Source organism: Poecilia latipinna, unplaced genomic scaffold (assembly GCF_001443285.1).
Source record: "Poecilia latipinna isolate Pla-1442-1.1 unplaced genomic scaffold, P_latipinna-1.0 Scaffold841, whole genome shotgun sequence".
NCBI classification, from domain to species: domain Eukaryota; kingdom Metazoa; phylum Chordata; class Actinopteri; order Cyprinodontiformes; family Poeciliidae; genus Poecilia; species Poecilia latipinna.
The window spans coordinates 339,340-361,250 of record NW_015113457.1 but is presented as its reverse complement, the minus strand read 5'-3'; the positions used below and the strand labels follow the sequence as shown (position 1 = coordinate 361,250).

Genomic DNA, 21,911 nt, shown 5'->3' with positions numbered 1-21,911 from the left:
GAGGATCCAGACATTTTACTGAAGTAAAAGTAAAAAGTCTGATGTGGTGAAAGTAACAGTCGATGTTAATCAGCTCTCTGATAATCGGTCCGGTCGGATCTGGACTGGGTGGTTCTGTCTTCACTCTGGGTTCTATAAAAACCTGGAATCAGATTTGGAAGCATAAAAATATCTGTGTCCTGACCGCTGGGACCCGAGCTGCTTTATTATTATTATTATTATTATTATTATTATTATTACACACTGAATAAATCTGTTAAATACCAGGTGGAGTATTTCACAGATTATAGTGATTATTCTGATCAGATTTGTTACATGTTGGGAATAAAAGTTCTATTAAAAGTTCCACATCAGGTGAGCTGTGTTCATATTTCCCTGGAGGTTCTGTAGAACCTTCGTCTGGACTCAGGATCTTCAGTGATCGTTTGCTTCTGTCTGACAGGGAAGTGTTCAAGGCCAAGCACCGGCAGACCGGGAAGAAGGTCGCTCTGAAGAAGGTTCTGATGGAGAACGAGAAGGAAGGGGTGAGAAACCGGATTCTGACCCGGGTTCTACTGACCTGAAATGAGTTCTGACCCATTCTGACCCGGTTCCTCCAGTTCCCCATCACAGCTCTGAGGGAGATCAAGATCCTGCAGCTGCTGAAGCACGAGAACGTGGTGAACCTGATTGAGATCTGCAGAACCAAAGGTTGGTCCTCCAGGTCTGGTACCGGCCCGACCCGCTTTCAGAGCTCTCACGGTTCCGTGTGTTTGGCCCAGCGACCCAGTTCAACCGCTACAAGGGCTCCATCTACTTGGTGTTTGACTTCTGCGAACACGACCTGGCCGGCCTGCTGAGCAACGCCAACGTCAAGTTCACTCTGGCCGAGATCAAGAAGGTGATGCAGATGCTGCTCAACGGCCTCTACTACATCCACCGGAACAAGGTGAGCCCGGCCCGGTTCCGATTCTGCTTCCGGAGCTGACGCCTGCTAACCTTCTGGTTCTGCCTCAGATTCTGCACAGAGACATGAAGGCGGCCAACGTCCTGATCACCAGAGACGGAGTCCTGAAGCTGGCAGACTTCGGCCTGGCCCGGGCCTTCAGCCTGGCCAAGAACAGCCAGGGGAACCGCTACACCAACCGGGTCGTCACGCTGTGGTACCGGCCGCCGGAGCTGCTGCTGGGTGAGAAACTACATGCTGGTTTCAGCATCTGTCCTCCACATAGAAATGTTTATTGTTGTGGTGGAAAACTGGAATAAGTATCAGTTTTTGATGTATTAAATGTATAGAAATAGCAGGGGGAGCCGTTTCTGTATTTAGTGATTGTCCAGCAGGGGGAGCTGTTTCTATATTTTTGTTGTCAGTCCAGCAGGGGGAGCTGTTTCTATATTTTGGTTGTCAGTCCAGCAGGGGGAGCTGTTTCGGTATTTTGGTTGTCAGTCCAGCAGGGGGAGCTGTGTTTGCTGACTCTGGCTGTTTCTCCTCCAGGCGAGCGGGACTACGGGCCGCCCATCGACCTGTGGGGGGCGGGCTGCATCATGGCGGAGATGTGGACCCGCAGCCCCATCATGCAGGGCAACACGGAGCAGCACCAGCTGACCCTCATCAGCCAGCTGTGCGGCTCCATCACGGCCGAGGCCTGGCCCGCTGTGGACAAGAAGTACGAGCTGTACCAGAAGATGGAGCTGCCCAAGGGCCAGAAGAGGAAGGTCAAGGACCGGCTCAAAGCCTACGTCAAGGATCCATATGCCTTGGACCTGATCGACAAGCTGCTGGTTCTGGACCCGGCCCAGCGGGTCGACAGCGACGACGCCCTCAACCACGACTTCTTCTGGTCTGACCCCATGCCGTCCGACCTCAAGAACATGCTGTCCACGCACAACACGTCCATGTTCGAGTACCTGGCCCCGCCCCGGCGCAGGGGCCACATGCCGCAGCAGCAGCCCAACCAGAACCGGAACCCGGCCACCACCAGCCAGACTGAGTTCGACCGGGTCTTCTAGCCAGATCCGGAACCAGACAGACGCTCTTACTGACATTTCCTGCAGGATCGTCCTGCTTGTTACATTTACCTTCAGGACGTTTGGGTTGACCCGGAGTCCTGCTGAAGGTTTTAGACCAGTTCTGGACCAGTTCTGGACCGGTCCATCAGCCTCGCTCCATGAAAAGACGTTTAGTTTTAACGATCCTGTTCAGTCCAGGAGGGAAACTGCTCTTGGTTCTGATTGGTTCCAACTGGACTTGCTCAGGTTATTTATAGGAACGAGTCAAACGAGTTCTGAGCAGACCACTGGGCCGGAACCACACACTAATAAAATGTGCTTTTTCATAAACTCGTTTGTCATTTTGTTTGAGGGTCAGGAGGAACCAAAGAGGAACATTCTGGACCTGGAACCGGGTCTATGATGCTGCAGTGGCGCCATCTATCCACTAGATGGCAGCAGAGAACCTTAGCAAACAAGCAAAAATGAATGTTAATTTATTTTAGTGTTTTAATGACATTAAAATACTGTATGTTTGTAGGAACACATATTAGATCAACTTTAATAAAGCTGCCTCCTCCACTCGGCTGAATGTCAGATCGTAGATGGATTCATAATCCTACAATTGTTTTTATTTTGTTATTGAAATGGTAAAATGTGACTCAACTGTTGAAATATGAAGAGCAACTCCCAAATACTGCGAACTATCCACCTGTTCAATGGCAGCATTTTTTAATACTCATGTAGTTCTTGACGTCACGTTGTTCAGCGGCCCACTCCGCCATGACACCGGAAGTCAAATAACCTGTACGTTTTAACTACTGGTCACAGACGAAGATAAAAACGGCCTGACGGTCAATATTGTTTCGCCAATATGGCTTTTATTTAGTGATTTCAGTGTAAAAATGGTCGCAGTGCTGTGGGTCGGCAAACCGAACGTCATTTTTTCGTAAACATTTCGGTGAGGAAAGAAGATGGCCGCCGTCAACCACTCGGACCTGCTGCCCTCGGAGTTTTCACGGCTTCAGAGCGAATATTGTTTACAAGGTAAGAAGAATAACGTTCATAAACCTCACTGGTGAGTAAAATTCGTGAGATGCAACCAAATATTGCATTAGGACAAAGGTACTTCACCATGTGGGAAGGGAAATATGTCGGTCAATATTTAGCGGCCACAATATCAATATTAGTATGGTTGGCGGCCATTTTTAGTAACATTAACATGGGTTAACTTTACAGATGTCGTTCACTATGAAGACTAGTAATGGCAGCAGCATGGGCGTATTTAGTGAGCTAATTGTTAGCCTGCTGCTAACAAACTGCTGGTTTATAGCAGTGAACCAGTAGAAGAGTTCGAGTGAATATTAAATGTTTGCCTAAATATTTTAATACCTGCTGAAAGTCTTTTATCCTGCTGACCGAGTGCAGCTGGTTGTTTAATAAAAATAATCGCCATGACAACGGTTGAGCACCACTTTGACCTGAACCTCAGCCCAACAGCTGGACTTCTCTCAGAGAAAGTTTTCCTCTGGAAACTCCTGGCCGTTTTCCTGACGGCAGGATGGGATGTCTCCGTACCTGAGCTGGTCGTCGTGGTAACACCTCAGGCTCTCCTCCCTCCCTTCTGCGTGTCACGCCGCGGCTTCCCTGGATGATGGATTGCTATTTTAGTTCCAGAACGGCTCGGCTGTCAGTCCGGCTGAAGAGGAGGCAGCGTGTGCGCCGACAGGGATGACAACAACAAGCAGCAGAAATTAGAAAGCAATCCAACGGACAGATGGGCCTGTGAGCCGCAGCCACCTGCATGCTAATGGACCTGCGGCTCACACAGCGGCGGATGACGGGTTGGCTGTCCGGACGGGAGGAATGTCTCTGCAGAACCAAACGGACTGAGCCCACTGCAGTTCGCTGTGTTGGAGGTGATTTTGCCTTCTTCTCTGCAAACAGAGAATATAAAACCACGTCAGTACGATTTCACACAGACCTGGAGGAGAAACAGAGAAAAGTTCTCATCCAGACCAGAATTATGACTCAAAGCAAATCTAAACAGACGAGTTTAAAGGAAGAATCTGAATTAAGGCCCTAATTCAGTTCTGTTATGTTTCTGCTGCTTCTCCAGGTGTTTGCAGACAAACTTTCTGGATTTTCTTCTTCTGCATTTGGAAAGCTGCGGGGCAGAGGCAGCCAGGCGAGGCCGAAGAGTTCTCCTTCTCTTCGTCTCCAGCCAGCGGCGCTGTGTGTGTGAGCGGGTCCTGTCAGTCAGCGAGGCGGCCATCTGCGTGCCTGCATGAGGCGTGAGCCAGCTGCAGGCGGCCGCTGCCAGCAGACATTAGGGAAGCAGCAGGGTGTCATTAAGGCGCCTCCATGATTGATTAACCGTAAACCTGCAGCAGGAGAGTCCCGCCTCTCTCACACACACACACACAGCGAGAGAGGGAGGGAGCCCCCTGCTGATCTGACAGTGTAACTGCATTAGCCACCCAGTAGGAGCAGGATGAGCAGCGCAGTCAGGGTCCATCAGGACATTAGGAGCGCAGCAGCAGCCGGCGGCGGCAGGCGATGCTGCGGGCCGGCGGCTCAGCCTGACCGCTTCAACAGAACCACAGGACCAGTTTCACCAGAACATCCAGAAAATCACAAGATGAGAGCAAACGGTGTTAGGAAACAACCAGACTGAAGAGAAAAGAAAACTTTATTTATGAAGGTCCGAACTGAAGGTCCGCTTCCCTTGGGTTCCAGCTACGTTAACGTCTAGTGGAGGAATGTCAGGATTAATTATTTCTGCTTTTCTCTGAGGACTGCAGGTTCTGGCTGCTCTGCCTTACGGTCGCTAATGATGCTAACATGCAGGAAACGGATAAAAACGCTGCAAAAACATGAATGATGCTAACAGCAAAACTCACAAACGCAGCAAACAGGAAGTAGAATCACAATACCGATCAAATGGCAAAACAAGAATAAAACGCTGTAAACGTATAAATCACTGAACACCTTAAAGATCTGCTGGTTCTGTTCTGTCAGCTGGTGACTGGTGATTTTACTTTCTTCATTTTTGAGTTTTTATGATGCAAAGCCCTTTGAACTACTCTGTTGCTGAATGTGTTATGCAAATAATTTTATTGATTGATTGATTAAATTCGCTTCACAAAGCTGAAGTCCTCCAGACCAAACTGAGGTCCGGGGGCCTTTTGTGGCCCATGAAATTATTTTGTTTGGGCCCCGAATCAGAAATGTTAAAAATGGAAAACAACTGATGACCAAAAAACTGTGGATTTTTTTAAAATAAAGCAGCAGCCTGAAGCCCTGCTGATGTTTTGTACAAATTTAATAAATTTTGCTGTTGAGCAGTAAAACTTGAAATGGATGAATTGTTTCCTTCCTGCCAGTAGTTTTAGTTTCCCAGTTTTGGGATCAGTCAGTCGGGAATATGAGATGTCCAGAGGAAAGAAGGAAAACTGCATAAAACTTCATGTCTTTTGTGATATTGCAGAACAGCAGCAGATTTATCTAGATAACATTACCGACTCCAGACTCCCCCTAGTGGTCTGGAAGACTGCGGGTCTGTGGCGTGAGTGTTCAGCAGTTTATCCTGGAAGTTTCTGGTATTTGTGACGTTTTATGTTTGTTTTGAAGTTTGCATTATTCATGAGTTTGCTAAACATTTGGCCCTCTGAGCCACCGTACTTCCCACCTCTAGTTCCTCCACTGAATGGAGAATAAACAAGTTTTAGCCATAAATGGATAATAAAAAAAAACAATTCAAGTCAAAGTGAGACGTCATGTTTTTACAGCAGCTTTGTAGTTCCAGGACTGATTGGATCGTTTCTGTTAGAGGAGAATTATTTTCTTAAAAAACTTCCCTGCAATGATGGCATAAAATCACCAACATGCACAGAAAATAAAAAAGGCTGACAGATTATTTCTGATCATCTCAGATTATTTCTGATGTGATAACATCACTGTTGGTGCTGGTTCCTGTTTGAACTGGACCCCCTGTAATGAGACACAGCATCCCATAATGACCTCTATTATCTCTGTTGTTTCTCGTAGCAGCGCTGCATAATGAGCATCCATCCATCATCTCCTCTCAGGATTCATTTCTCACATCTTCTCCTGTAATTTGCTGATAAACTCAATAATCTGAGCAGATTATCGGCTCCAGGCTCTGAGGATGGACTCGTGTCAGAATATGAGGACAGTTAAACGTAAACCCAGAGATGATGATGATAATGATGGCTGGTGTTAGCATGCGGCGGCTCTCAGCCTCCCGCTGCTCTGATGAAACGTCTAGAGGAGACGCATCCATCACTGCGGAGCCGTCATGGCGCTGCGTGTCGGATCGCTCACAGGAATCCGGTTTAGCGCGGAGCGGCGACTTCCTGCGCAGCTTAATGACCCGCTTCCTGCCGCAGGCTGGAGGAGGACCGGGGGCTCACGGAGAGCCCGGCGTGACCCGACGCACTCTGCTCAACGCAAACACACAGGAGCATTAATGGAGTCTGTTAAAGTCTGAGGAAGCTTTAAACAGTAAAATATTGATCTATCAGCGTTTCTGTGACGACGCATCGTGGATCTGATCTGCAGAAAAGACTGCCTTAGTAATTATTAGACTTTATATTTACATTTCAGCTCAAAGACATTGAATACGATCACAATAACAATATCAATGGGCTGTGGTTAGCACCGCTAACCAAAAAGTTAGCACTGCTAAATGAATAGTTAGCTAACCATACCTCCTGCTAACCATAAAGCAGTAACCATGCCAGTTAGGTCCACATGCTGCCAACATGGTATTTAGGGGATGCTAATGCTAAAGTGCTACACTAACAGAATTTAAAGGAAGCTAACATTAAAGCACTATGCTAACATAGTAATTAGCAAAAGCTAATGCTAAAGTGTTATACCAGTGTAGTATTTAGACGAAGATAATGCTGAAATGCTTCACCTAGACATAATATAAAGGAAGCTAACACTAAACCATTATACCGACATAGTATTTAGAAGAAGCTAATGCTAAAGGGCTAAGTTACACCATGTTGTTGCCCACCAGGAGTTTTCATATACCAGAATTTTTCATGTATTTTTTAAATTAACACCCTGGTTTTAGAATTTATCTAGAAAAATTTATTTTTGGTAAGCTAAGTATGAAAAATGTTATCAAAGCGCTAAGCTAAAAATTAGCTACACTATTAGTAAATTAGCGGAAATGCAGACATCGCTGAAACTGGAACAAAATGTTCAAAGTATTTCCCTTTGCAACTATAATTTCAACAAAACAAAACAAATGAGAATAAAATGTTATTTTACTATTTGAATTTAATAAAATAATATTTCTGTATTAAGAAAATTGAGACTTTTAGCCACTTCCATTCACTGCCCCTATAAATAACTGATTTAATTTATCCGACTGTCTGAACTGCTGAAAAAATCAAAGATGGCCGCCCATCTGATTTTAGTTTGTCTTTATTGATCCAGACGGGTTGAAACTGGTCTGATCTGTTAGCTTAGCTCCATGCTAACAGCCACATTCAGACATGATTTCATCCTTTAACCATATTCACATGTTGTTCACATTTTTTCCTCCTTGTCTGATGAACTTTGACCCCAGGGGCGGAGATGATGGACATGTAAAGGTGAAGATAAGACGTTGACCTTTACAGGCAAAGAGGAGCGTTTGTTTTGCTGACCTCTGGTTTGCTCCCTGGTGGGGAAACAGCTGAATGCTGAGCGGCTCCTCTGGGTCTGTTCTGCTGCCGGTTCTGATCCGGTTCTGCTGCTTCCTGGCCCGACTCTGATAAACATCAGCTCTGACATTTTCCTACTTTCACAGGAAACATGAGATAAATTTGTGTTTTTGACGGCAGTCAGAGGGCCAGGTCTGCTCCTGATGACATCATCAGGTGATTTAACAAAACTCCGTCCTGATTGGCCGGTCTGGGACCTCGATTGTGATGTCATGGAAACATTTAGATCCAAACTTTGATCATTTAAATGATCGTTTCCAACCTGGAAGAGTTAAAAATAATTTTCATTTAAAATACTTTAGTGAAAATGCTGCTGATTATATTCAGAATAAGGTCTGGACTTTGACTAGGCCATTGCTCCACTTTGATTCTTTTCTTTTTCAGTCATTGTGTCTTAGATCTGCTGTGTGTTCAGGATCATGGTTCTGTTGAAGATCCAGTTTGGACCAAAGGTCAACGTGGGAGACATGAACTTCTGAGTTGCTAATTATTGTTAGAAAGGTCTTGCCGTACTCATCTCATGTCTAGATTTTTATTGTGGTTATGAAGGTCTTGCCTTGTGCGGTTTATTGCATGTGATTATAGTTAAAAAGGTTTTGCCATACTCAGTTAATTTCTAGGTGTACATTATTGCTCTAAATGTCTTGCCATATTCCTTTCCTCCTCATTTCTCTCTGTGATTCATTTTGTCAGGATTCACAAACTGAAGTAAAAATAAAAGTCTGCAGAATGACTCATCATATTTTCGGTTATGTTGACTCATGACAGACTCGGTTCTGTTCGGTTCTTTCTGCAGAGTTCCGGTTCTTTCAGTCTTTAATTCAATCAGAAATATGAATATCATCTGACGGTGTTTCTGTAACCCTGACGATGTCAGCATGTCCAGGTTATTTCCGCCTGCAGGTGGCGCTGCTGAGGCGGAGGACCTCTGCGTTTCCAGCTGTAATCACTCCGAACCTGAAAACGACGTTTCCGAACCGCTGCAGCTCAGCAGAACCTCATCTGCTCGGCCAGCTGCTTCCTCATAACGCCTCGCCGCCGTTTGACGCTCACAAGCAGTTTCCTCCAGATGACTCTCACATTACATCAAATTAAAGTGCATTACCTCACAGCCAGCAGAGAGCTTTATTTACCCGACAGATGGCGGCTTTATCCCGCCGTAACACGAAACGCGGCTCCGCAGGTTAACGACTGACGTCCGTTTATTTAGAGGTCAGAGCGGGAAACTCAAGGTCAAAACCAGGTTTATGGCTTTACTCAACGTTTATCTGCGGGACTCAAGGTAGAAAATAACAGCAGCAGTAAATTTACAGCAGGCCAGAAAAACTCAGACATGCTGAGATTCATTTCAGAAATGTTCTTTTAAAAATTTAGAAATTTCTGAGCTTGAAAAGTGGAAATTTTGCACGAAAAAACTCAGATTTTGAGATTAATTTCAACAATTTTTCAGAAATAATTTCTGAGTTTGAAAAGTAAAAAAATGGTAAAAAAAAAAAAACAAAACAAAAAAAAAAAAACTTAGTAATTTTGAGATTAACCTCTGAAATTTTCTAGGAAAATCTTGGAAGTTTCTGATCTTGAAAAAAACTTGCGAGAAAAAGGCAGAAACTCTGAGAATATCAGAGTTTTTTTACTTGGAAATTCACAACTTTTCCAGAAAAAAAAAAACTTCTAATGTAAGTTTCTAACGTTAAAAATTTTCTTTTGAAACCTAGAAAATGTCAAATCTAAAATTCAGCAATTTTCAAGTTTTTTTAGATTAATCTAACGTTTATGAAGTTTTTTGTTTTAAACTCGGAAATTTCCTGTTTTTTTCCTGAACATTTCTGAGATGAATCTGAAGATGTCAGTTTTTTTGGCAGAATTTCTTCCTCCTTTCCTCCGGCCATCATGTCTGTATTCACGGCGGCCCTCAGGGCCGAGTGTCCGTGAATCTGGGTTTTGTGAATCTGGAGGGAATGTTTTTACGCTGTGGGATGAAAAGCTGCTCCAGGAAGCGCGATGCTCGGCTGCTTCCTGTTTTTCCTTCAGTGAATGGACTCTTTGTGGCCGAACGCCTCCGAAGCCTGTGTGTGTGTGTGTGTGTGTGTGTGTGTGTGTGTGTGTGTGTGTGTGTGTGTGTGAGCTGAGATAAAGACAGAGGAGTGGAAATAGTGAGAGCTGCCTGATTATCTCCTGCTTGGTTGGGCGAGTCGAGTCCAATCAGACGATGGTTCTGGACCAGAAATCCTCCTCTCCTCTTTTCCTCTCTTCCTCTCACAGAAACTCTGCAGACGGAAACTTCTTCCTGCTGATTTGCTGCTTCAGCCCGGACCATAAACACCCAGCCTGTCTGGACCGCTGGGTCCAGCTGATCTGGTTTGAAACGTCTGAATCAATCCTGGAGGAAACGCTGAAGAATCTGCTGAAATGAATCGTTCACCTGACATGAACTGTTCAGCTGGAAATGAATCATTGAGGTTGTAATGAATCGTTCGGCCGGAAATGAATCGTTCAGCTTGTAATGAATCGTTCAGTTTGTAATGAATCGTTCAGCTTGTAATGAATCGTTCAGTTTGTAATGAATTGTTCAGCTTGTAATGAATCGTTCAGTTTGTAATGAATCCCCTGGAAGAAAACATAAGAATAAAATAAAATCTGATTTGATTCATATGAAATATCACATATGGTAATAACATTTACCGCCACAGAACAAATGGGAAGAGTTAGCATTTATGCTAACTGTATGCAATAATTATTGGATAGTGAATAAAAATGAAAAGACTGTTGAAGCTTCGTTATTTTGACAGAAATAATCCAGACTGAGCTCAAACTGGAACGTTTGGCTGATTTAATATCAGCCTGCAGTGAAAATAAAGAATTTCTGGTTTCAGCTGCTCAGAGTTCATAAAACATTGAACTGTAATATTCATTAGAGGAGCTGCTGAGTCCGTTTGAAGGTCTGACTCCAGGTGTTTCTGGATCTTTAATCTGCTGCAGGTTTGATCCTTCAGACTCATTCAGCAGGTTATTCCAGAGATCCGTCTGAAGCTGGTTTCTGAAGCGTTGTGGATCTGGACTCTGCAGCGCTCTGCTAGCCACCAGGTGCAGCATCTGCGTCAACAAATGGCTGTGGGTTATTCTCAGCTCCGTGTCCTCATTAAAACATTCCCCAAAGCGCCGCCGTAAATCGCCCTGGGCTGCGTGTTTGGATGTCTAATTAGGCGGCGCGGCGCAGCCTCGGCCCTGGCTTGTGTGTCACTTTAATGAGGCAATTAGAGATATTAGGGATATTGTATCTGGACTATCGGGAGGTTTTCAGGGAAGTGGAGGGCAGAGAAAGGACAGAGGTGTTGGGTTGCAGGTTGTCGGACCGGCTCAGAGGAGAAAGGACAGAGAAACTTGTCTTAGTGTCCCATGAAAAGTCAAGAAGTTACTTCCTGACTTTCGAGCAGACTCACAAAAGCTGGGAAAACTTTGTGTTTTCATGCTAATGCGCTAACAGCAGAGCTAGTTCCTAGCTTAGTGCTTTAGCTAACTTTAAAAACATTTTTCCTTATAAAGTCTAAAGTGCTAATTTACTTGGTATGTTTTTAAACTTCAAGTTAAATAAAGTTCAACATGTGAGTTGAAGTTTTGGGTAAGAATAATTCAACTAGTTAGCTTGTTATTTACCCAAAATGCATCGCTGCAGTCCTACAGTAAACAGTCTAACATCGACTTTAGAGTTAGCAAAACTCAACAATTATGAGACTGAAGACATGAGTGAAAGGTTATGAATTTAGCTCCTTGGTGTTAGCATTGGCTAAACATGTTACTTTAGCTATTAGCAGTAGTTTAGCTAATGTTTCTGATTAGTGCTTTAGAGTTAGCTTAGCTAGCTTTTTTCTGTTGGTTCTGTTGGTTCTGTTGGACTCGCTGGAAGTTAATCTCTGCAGGTTTTTCTGTGACTCACTGAGAGTCAAGAGCTGCAAATTGCATCTGTTCCTAATTAAAGAGTGCTAATGAAAGCCCGTTCTCCTGGTGGGCCCGGTGGGCCCGTTGCCGCCCGGCCCGGCGGGTCGCCACGACGCTCCAGAGAAGGAGGAAGAGGAGGAGGAAGAGGAGCCGGCCCGACTCAGCGGCTGAAGGTCGGCTGTTCGGTCCGCACGTTGCTCCGGTTCCAGCAACCTGCTGCAGCAGCCGCAACATTTAAAGCAACCAAGAGTCAAACTGATTGATCTGAACAGAAACTATTAATTAAAACTTTTAAATATAAACGGCTGATTCAAACAGGCGGAAAACGATTCTATAAAGTTCAAACAGAAAAGGAACTGTTATGTTTTTATTTCTAGAAATTATTTTAAGTTAAGAATATTTCACAAAACAGCAACGGAAAAACTTACATCGCGCCACGAGTCACATGATGAACAACCGGATGTTACTACTGGTGGAAAACAGGAAGAGACAGGAAACAGGAAGTGGAGCAGCGTGATTCATCAATGATTTATCCAGTGAAGAAACTTATTCACAGCTGATTTTCATTTCATTTCCACAACTATAAAATACATTTTTTGACCTTAGAAGAATATGACAACGTAAAAAAAGGGAAGTTTCTGCCAAAAATGTCAGAAATTTTTTGATAAATCTCACACCTTTTCTCTAAAAACATGGTGATTTTTCAGTCTGAAAAGTGGAAAATGTTTGACTTTTGGAGTTCTGACATTTAAAAAAAAATACAATTTCCAGTATTTTGGGGAAAATTTTCTCTTTTTTTTCTATCTATAATGACTCTAATAAGCCATCATACTAACAAGTTTGATAATTAAGAATTGTGCAATTACGTATATAAGTTAAAATTTAAACACATAAATCTGCTGCTGTGTCCTAAAAACATGAAGTATATGACAGTTTTTCCTCTAACTTTTTTCTGGACGTCCGTCTTTAGATTCTGCTAACAGATGGTGTGGCGATCGACTCCCCCTGGTGGCCTGGAGGCTAACGTGTTGTTTTATTCTTGTTTTTGTTTGTATTTCCTGCAGTTGCAGCGTTTTGTTGTTTTGTTTGAATTATTTTGTGTTTTGGAGATTAGCATCATTTAGGTTTTAGCCCCTGCAGGCCACCGTAGTCTAAACAGAGACGACTCCAGGAAACTGGTCATGTCCTCTGATCCAGGTCCAACTTCAGACAGGAACCGGTTCCTCCAGAACCTCAGAATCAGAGGAGCAGGGAGGTTCTGCTGGTCGGTTCGGGTTGGTTCGGGTCAGATCGGGTCGGCCTGTTGGCTCTGGGAGCAGCAGAATAAACTCCAGCAGGGATTCTTGATGTTTCAGATTCATTTTCAGGTTTAATGAGACGGATGGAGCGGGCTGTGTGTGTGTGTGTGTGTGTGTGTGTGTGTGTGTGTGTGTGGAGGTGCTGCCAGCGCTACAGGACTTTTTAATTACAACTCCACATCCCAGCCTGCTGACGTCTGGGGAACCGCTTAATTAAAATCCTCATTATTTTACTTTTAATTAGTTCCCCTCCTTTGTTTCCTCTCTCCATATGGCAGCGCTCTCCGGTCAGATCAGCTTAATTGAGCTAATTAAGTTGATCAGTTTAATTATTCAAAGTGTTCTGATTGGTTGGAAGAGTTACTGATTCAGACTTACTCTTTATGATTCCCAGTGTATCCATTCAACCCGACAGAACCAGAACCAGATGGTTCTGTTCTGGAAACATGGACTGATGGATCCTTTAAATCCAGAACCGCTTCACACCAAAACAATTAATGAGAATTTATTAATATTTAGGATTTATTACGCACTTATGTTAGCTTCAGACTAAATATTTAGGTAGCTAATATGAAGTTAGCATGCTAACTAATAAGCTGTAAATTAAATATTTTCTAAGCACTCAGTTTGAAGCTAAATATTTAGTTAGCATACTAAATATTTAGCTTCAAAAAGCATGCTACCCATGCTAACTAAATGTTTAGTTTGCAACGTTAATATTTAATTTCACCAGTTAAGTTAATGTGTTAACAAACATGACTAAATACAGTTTAGTAGATTTAGTTTACTAAATAATGCTAATTTTTTTCTTAGCAATCAAAGTTCTTTGTTTTAAGCTGCATGCTAAATATTTAGATTCAAACTAAATATTTGGTTAGTATGCTAAGTATTTTGCTTGAAGCTAAATATTTTGTTAGCAACTCTAGATATTTAGCTTTAAACTTAATATTCAATTAGCTAACTAAATATTTAGTTGTCATTCTAACCATTAAGCTTCAAACTAAATATTTAGTGACAGATCTAAGTACTTTGAAGCTAAATATTTAGTTAGCATGCTAGATATTTAGCTTCAAATAAAATATTTCCTAACTGTTAAACATTAAATTAGCATGCTAGGTAAATCTTTCCTTTAAAACTGTTTTCTGGGTGAAACTTCGGCTCTTTATCCATGAAGTGGAACTGATTTCTACAGATGTTTGTTGAATCAAAAGTTTAAATCGTTTCTTGTTGTTCAGGCAGCAGAGAGACGATGGATCCGGGTCGGATGGTTCAGAACCGCTCTGAGCGCTCCGCCTGGTGACCTGAAGGCAGCGCCAGGCGATGGGGAGAAGTCAGTCATTACCTCTGTGTCTGCGCTCAGGAGAAGCAGAAGACAAATTCATTACAGCATGCTAATCAGTTTAGCCGCAGCATGCTAATCAGTTTAGCCGCAGCATGCTAATCAGTTTAGCCGCAGCGATCTTCATGTGTTGGTTTTGGCGGCGGGGTCTGCCGCCTGACGAACCGCCTCGTCTCACGCAGCTCAGAAATGATTAGCAGCAAAACGAAGACACAGAGGAAAAGGTCAAAGGTTAAAATCCAGATCCATAAAGACAAAGAGGATTTGTTTTTCTCTCTATAAAAATGTTTAGTTTTTCTTTTTAGTGGGTTGAGAATGAAAACTTCCTGAGGCTGCAGGAGCAAAACGCAACGTCCTGCAGAACAAGAACAATCTGGAAATAAATCCGATGAATAAATAAACCCTCCGTCACAAAAGCAAAAATTATATAAGATCATAAAAATTATAGATCTAAAATCTGAAGTTTTTATTATGGATTCACGATAAATCGGAATCAGTCCGATAAAACTGGGTCCAGTGACACAGCAAAGGATTGTGGGAAGTTTCAGTCAAACGGCGATGACGTCGGCGTTCAGTGAGATACATTTATAAAATCTGTAGAAATCAGTTTTCAGCCACAACAGGAATATTTATATTCATCTCGATGCTTCTCCTGTTTTTATTCATTTCTGAAATATTTTCTGCTTTTTGTTAGAGAAACAGCAGATTAAATAAACTCTGATCCATGAATGTCAGTTTGGTGATTTATTCAGACGTTTTATTGCAGTTAATTCAACACAAAAACTCAAATCGCAGCTTTATGATCTTTTATCGTTCTGATGATGTAATTAGCTTAATAAAATAGCTTTCAGTTGAAAGTTGTTTGGAAACGTTTGTACAGATTTTCCCTTTAAAAAGAAAAACTAATAACCGTTTTTATGTCAGTGATACACGTTTAAAGATGAATATTTAGTATTTTAATAAGATTTCAGTTTGTTTTTAATCTTTTTGCTCCAGTTAATAAAAAGTTTCCATCTGCATCGGCTTCTTCTGCTGGGGCCAAATCTGTCAGGGGCCGCACAAAATCAGTCCAGGGGCTGCAAACGGCCCCCAAGCCACACGTTGGACACCGCTGGTACTAAATAAAATAGTTCTGCTTAAATAACAGATGATTCATGTCAGATAATTCAGTAAAAATCGTTTTATTTTCAGGATTTTTTGTTTTTAATGGAGATTTTTGACAAATTTGCATAAAAAATGAAACCAGACGAACAGGAAGTTCCTCCGGCGGCGGCGGCGCGTCGCCAGGTGGGGAAACGTCAGCCAGCCACTCACACAGGCAGAGGAGGTATCATGATGCGGGCTTGACTTCCAGTCACATGCCCCGCCTCTTCCAGCCTCTGATTGGTCCAGGATGCGTCCAATCAGAGTCCATCTGCTGGAGCAGCAGCGGCCTAGTCAAAGTTCAAACCTCAAGTTTTCATAATTTCCTGATAAACCTCAGAGGACTTCCTGTTGCCTCCCAAACAAACTTTATTTACAAGAAGAAGAGCGTCCACTGCTGACCGGACCGGACCGGACCGGCTGTCGGGTTCACTGGGTTCCGGAGGAAGAAGATGATGATGATGAAGGACAGCGACAGACGGGAAAGAAGAAGAAGAAGAAGAAGAGGAAGAAGAAGAAGAAGAAAAAGAAGAAGAAGAAGAAGAAGGCGGCACGTCTGGCTCCATCGTCTTCTTCAGCAAACCTGGAACCAGAAACACCAACTTGTTTGAAGAATTTCTACTCTTATTTACTTCCATACAGCAGTAATGACGCGTAACCATAGCAACAAGGAATTGATTTTCCACCTGGGGGGCGATCATCATCTCAAAGTGGCTAATACCTGAACTTTGACCCCAAATCAAAGAAGAGATGAAACTGTCAAAAATAATAGACACTAAAAGAGTTTAAAAGTATGGGAAGCTATTAGTATCAAAAATAATACAAGCATTAAGAGTGGAAAATGTATGGTAAAAAATGAATTGTAAACAGGATGCTGTGTTTTTCCTGGTAGCCATGTTGTGAACCTGCAGCTGTTTTATAACTGCAAAAGTATTCACACCTTCCTGAGTTCCTTTTTGTTTTATCATGTTCAGTGTTTAAAACACAAAATTCAGTTTTTACTGAAGGTGTTTATCATTTAGAGAAAAACATCAGCTGCCTGGTAACAGGTGATCTGCTCTGGTCTGCAGCTGGACTTTGACTGACCTTCTGGTCGGCCATGATGCTGCCGCCCTGCAGTGCCACCAGGGCGGCGCCGGGCCGGTCCTGTTCGCAGAAGATCGTTCCGTTGACGTAGTGGAAGCGGTCGCCGGGCACCAGCCGGTTCCTGCAGGTGGCGCAGCTGAAACACTGAGGGACAGATGTAACCGGTCAGTAACCCGTCAGACAGCAGGGGGCGCTACAGAGCTTCTGCTGCGCATCACCAACCTTCAGGTGGTAGACGCTGCCCTGAGCCCGCATCACCAGCTCACTGGCCGGGATGGACTGCCCGCAGGCGCTGCAGGCGCCGCTGTGGCCGAAGAGCCTGAAACACAGAGTCCCACATCACCATGCTGCCACCGCCAAGCCTCACAGCAGCTACCAGCTAACCTAAACCAGCTAATCTAAACCAGCTAACCTAAACCCAACCAGCTGCAATTAATCACATTTAAATCAACAAAATCAGAAACTTTTCCTGCTGCTAACTTATTGACACACGAGGAATAAATCAGATACATTTATAGTTTTTAAATCCGTTCAACCATCAAAGTTTCAGAAACTCCTGATCATTCATAGAGCTTCTTTAGCTGATTAGCATCTCAAAAGCTTGAAATAACCCCTGAACTTTGACCCCAAGTCCCAGGAGGAAGTCTCTTCCCTCCATCATGGCGGACAATAGAAGATCTTTGGCAAACAAAATGGATGAAATTCAAACCAAAAAAAAAGTTTTACATGTAATATGGTATACAATGGCTGCAGCATCGCATCCCCTGCTGCAGCATCGCAGCATCGCATCCCCTACTGCAGCATCACATCCCCTACTGCAGCATCACATCCCCTACTGCAGCATCACATCCCCTGCTGCAGCATCTCTCTAACCAAACAACCTGACAGATTTAAAGAAGAGCAGCAAAAGCAAAGGAGGTGGATTAGCAGAGCTAGCTAACGTTCAGGACATGTTACTTTGAGATAAAGTCTCTGCTGCCTGGATGTTGAGCTGTTAGCATGTCCTGTTAGCACAGTCTTCAGTCAGAGGCTTCTTCAGATTGGTTGGAAAGCTGACTGCTGCTGGAGATCCTTCCAGCCCTCAGCATCACCGTCCACAGCACCTCTTCAACTTTTAGCTTCCACTTGGACAAATCAAGTTTTATTCAATTAAATATTAAATGCTACAAATACTAGCACTGAAGCTAGTTTATAATTCCTGCTAGCATTCAGGCTAAAGGCTAAAACTTTAGCACTAAAAGTAAATGCTACAACAATAACACAGATGCTACAAATAAACTAATAAAGTTTCATTGAACTGAAATCATAGGTTGGGGGTCAAACCAGACCAGAGGTCAGTCTGTGGTTTGGACCTGACCCGGTCCGGTCCGGTCCGGTCCGGTCGGCCCGCCTACCTGATGTAGTCGTTCTTGCAGAGGATCATGCCTCCCTTGCTGTAGCAGATGCTGCTGAACTCGCCCAGCTGGGCGTGGCAGCAGGAGCATTTCAGGCAGCGGGTGTGCCAGTAGCGCTCCATGGAGAAGAGCAGGAAGCGGTCGGCGATGCGCCCGCCGCATCCCGCACACGCCCGGACGGCCGCCGCCCCGCCGCCGCCCAGCACCGCCACCGCAGGCGCCTCCAGCCTGCTGTTCACCATGGCAACCTGGAGGAGGAGATCACGGCTCAGCATCACAGCCAAACATGGACGACAATAAAATCATTTCAGGATAAAACAGGAAGATTTGATTTGATTTTGATAAGTTCAGTCATATTTTCACCATGATGTTCATTTGTTTTATTTTTTTACCTTTAATTATAAATGTTTTCTCATTGAGATCCAAGATTTCATTTACAAGAGACCAGTTTTTATAAAACAAACTAAATAATTCAGTAATAAATGTCACAGATTGAAGCCAGACATCTGAATATTTAGCCAATATGCAAACTCACTTGCAGGTAACAGGAAGCTAAATAATTAGCTTGGTATTTAAGCTAAATATTTAGTTAGCAATTCCAGTTATCTGCAAGTGATTTTACATATTAGCTAAATATTTAGCTTCAATCTAAAAAAGCCCACCAACCAAATATTCAGAATTAAACTATTTGCTAACATTTAGTTAGCAAGCTAAATATTTAGAATGGAGTTAACTGTTAACTTTGAAGCTAAATACTTAGCTTGCTAATTAAACATTTAGCTATTTAGTTATAAACTGAGACAAGTGGTGAAATTATGACTCGTGTTTTATGACGGGCTGAATAAGTTAAATTATTGCCACTGTTGTCACTCCGTAGTGCTGGCCCCGGGTCCAGTCGTTAATCTCAGGATTATTTCCTGCCGGTAGGTCAGGACTGTGGAAACATTCAGCCCAACACCTTCAGGTCCAGTTTAGACCCGGACCGTCCAGAACTCTTTTCTCCGGATAATTAATCAGTTTTACTCCTGAATCCAGCCGGGTTCTTCGCGGTCCTGCAGGAAAACGGTTCCGCTCGTTTCCAGGCACAGCTGGGAGTAATCCAGCCTCTGGCCGGCCCAGCAGTGAGTCACAACCTCTGCAGAACCAGAACCGGGTCCAGGGTTATAATTAGCAGCAACATCAAACAGCTGCAGCTCCGGTTCCTCCAGATGAGCAGCAGCAGCTGGCCCGGTTCTTCTGGAGCAGACACCTGGGTCCAATCAGCCGGAGGGCGGAACACCGAGTTAGGAAGCCCGAGGCTAGAATATAGCCGCTGACAGAACCGCCCGGACCCGGACCGGTTCGCCAGAACTGGGCCAGAATCACCGGGACGGGCCGTTTAGTTCTGCAGAACCTGGACGTTTTCAGTAAAATGGCTGCTGTAAGATATTAATTATTAAAGATGATTTTACGGTTTAAATCACTGAATAAATACGAGACTTTAGAGATGAGAAGATTTCAGAGGCTGATTTCTGAAACGGAAACATTTTGCAGAAACAACCCAGTTTTACAAAAGTTAAAACGAAAGTTTTTAAAAACTTAGGATGAGCTGAATTTTATGGAAACACTTTTTCCCATCATATAAGTCATGTGATCAACAGGAGGATGTTGCTCCTGGCGAAGATGACGAAGAGACAGGAAGTGGATTGTTTATTCAGTCACAGGCTGAAATCTGAATTTATAATCTACTTCATTCATTTCATTAAAATATTGATCTTTTATTACGGTTGGCAAAAAAACAAAACAAAAAAACCCCAGAAAAAGCTGTTTTAATTAGTTTTTTCTTTTTTTTAATTACATTTTTGAGTCCTGTGTGAACTTTGACCTTTATGATGTTGGCCAGAGGTTTTAACCCCCCCCCCCTTCCTAGTTTCGCCTGGGAAAAGGCGGGAATCGCCATGGCAACGCTCTAACAGACAGAGCCTTTCTTCCAGCGTTTTTTTTACGCGGCTGATTTAGCAGAGAGGACGTCTGGCTCGGCCCGTCCAGCGGAACCAGGACTCTGGGTTATCGGGTCAGAACCAGCTGCTTCATGCTGAGCCCAGTGACTGTCGGACGCTCCTGTTACCGCCTGGGAGCGTCACCTCGCTAATGATGCCCCCTGGTGGCCTGTATAGAAACAACCCTGTTACCCAAATGACGGACAAGAACCGGACCGAACTGGACCGGACCTCCAGGATGCTCAAACACTTTTAGCTGCTTAAAATAATAAAAAAAAACTAGAAGAAAAAAATGAAAAAGATTTTAAAATTTGTGTTTTGATGCATTGCTCACTGAGAATATTTATTAAATTCAGTTTGAAAAGTAAAAACAATCTGAACAAACATTTGGTTTGTCTTTCTGGCATTTATACAAATTTAATTTATTTATTTTCATATCATCACCTTCCTAAAATTATGGACAAAGTCATTTTTTCCAAGAGTGATTTTGGCAATAAATAAAATAAAATAAAAACTTTTGAAAAACATTAGGAAGGTGACAATATTTTTTATAATAAATGGATATAAATATTTTTAAATACTATTAGGGCGCCATACAGATAGTTTGTTGTGTTATTTTAATAAAATGTTTCTGTTTTTTATTCAAGAGAAATCCCAAACAAATAAATTATAGTTAATTTAAACTATGAAAGGTTTCTGCTTCCTGTTTCTGGCCCAGCCAGCAGACAGAAACAATAAGTTCTGGTCCGGATCGGTTCCGACTCACCTCCTGCTGGAAAAGCTGCTGCTGGTTCCGTTTGGTCCTCAGGGATCCGAACCGGCAGCCGGAGGAATTGCTCAGCGGCTGTTTTGTCCTGTGAAGGGCGGGAAGCGGAGCCGAACCTCCTCCGGTCCGTCTGCTCCCATATAAACTCCTTCTGGATCGGAACCGGACCCTGGAAGTCCGGTAGCGGGTCGCTCCTGCTCAGCGCTGCTTTTCTGCCTGAGGTTTAAATTAGACTGAAGCCACGCCCCCTGACGTCACGGGGAGGTGTGGCTCCTGCTTACGCTCCAGCTGCGGTTTCCTTCCTGGCCGCCAGAGGGAGACATTTAGATCATTTATTACCGTGAAAACACGACGATAAAGGTGTTTTAAACCCAAATACGAAGCAGAAAACATTATTTTCTGTTGATATTAAATATTAACCTATGAAATATTTCAGTAATAAAGTTAAAGAGCTTCCAAACTCCCTCTGTATTACAGGAAAAAGTGTCCTAAGAAATAATCTGCATCATTTAACTATGAAATCAAGGAGCTGAGAGAAGATCAGTTGAATTTTGACATTAATAGAACATTTAAACATTAATTATCTCTGCAAAAATTTAATCAGATCAGAGGTTTGGAATCATGACGCAGTAAAAGGAAGCTGTCGCTCTGCTGCTGGGTTTCCTCTGGTTTCTGCGATTTAAAAATTAAAATCATGATCAGTTATTCCTAAACTTGTTTTAGTAACTTTTATCCTGAATATTTCTGGAAAACAAACTGATCTGTTAGAAGGTAAAACATTAAATAATCTGATTTATCTCAGTCAGAATAACACCGAACTAGCTGGAACCATTTAATTTAGACAAAATAATTATTTCATATAAAACAAACATAAATAAAAATGTATTCTATTATTCTTTTTAGATAAATAAATAAACAAATAACAAAAAGCTTAATCAAATTGAAAATTATTTTAGATGTCATAATTGGTATGTTTTGCATAATTATTCATATACATTCTAAATGTAATTTGCTTCATGCTTTTTATTTTATTTAACCTAACACTATTTTTAAAAACCAAATATAACACATAATTCGATAAGCATCGTGTGGTTAGTAAATATTAGTTTTTATTTTCCATGTTTCCAGTTTTTATTAAAGTAAAAAAAAAAAATATTTATTTTACAGCATTTTGAATTTTCTCTTCCGCCCACTGAGCAGAGCGTGCCCTCTGCTGGACAAACTGTGATCTGCGACATTTGGTTCGAATTCAGGAAAA

General features: G+C 42.8%; 2 protein-coding genes across 4 annotated transcripts in view; one reads left to right on the top strand and one right to left on the bottom strand.

The window, feature by feature from the left end:
* Positions 1-2,554, top strand: part of cdk9 (cyclin-dependent kinase 9 (CDC2-related kinase)) — a 7,574-nt gene extending 5,020 nt beyond the window's left edge. Inside the window, exon 7 of the mRNA XM_015047752.1 lies at positions 1,475-2,554. Coding sequence (XP_014903238.1) covers positions 1,475-1,989 — 515 coding nt within the window. The 3' untranslated portion in view covers positions 1,990-2,554. The remainder of the gene's footprint in view (positions 1-1,474) is intronic.
* A 12,899-nt stretch (positions 2,555-15,453) lies between these two features.
* lmo4a (LIM domain only 4a) overlaps positions 15,454-21,911 on the bottom strand; it is an 11,772-nt gene continuing 5,314 nt past the window's right edge. Inside the window, exons 2-6 of one of the 3 annotated variants that reach the window (XM_015047746.1) lie at positions 20,654-20,955; positions 17,909-18,177; positions 16,737-16,833; positions 16,515-16,658; positions 15,454-16,011 (exon numbers count right to left, since the gene is read on the bottom strand). In XM_015047746.1, the coding sequence (XP_014903232.1) occupies positions 16,003-16,011; positions 16,515-16,658; positions 16,737-16,833; positions 17,909-18,150 (492 nt within the window). In that variant the 5' untranslated portion in view covers positions 18,151-18,177; positions 20,654-20,955 and the 3' untranslated portion in view covers positions 15,454-16,002. Of the gene's footprint in view, positions 16,012-16,514; positions 16,659-16,736; positions 16,834-17,908; positions 18,178-20,653; positions 21,039-21,911 lie in introns of those variants that run through there. The other 2 variants (XM_015047748.1, XM_015047747.1) reach the window with 2 other exon arrangements.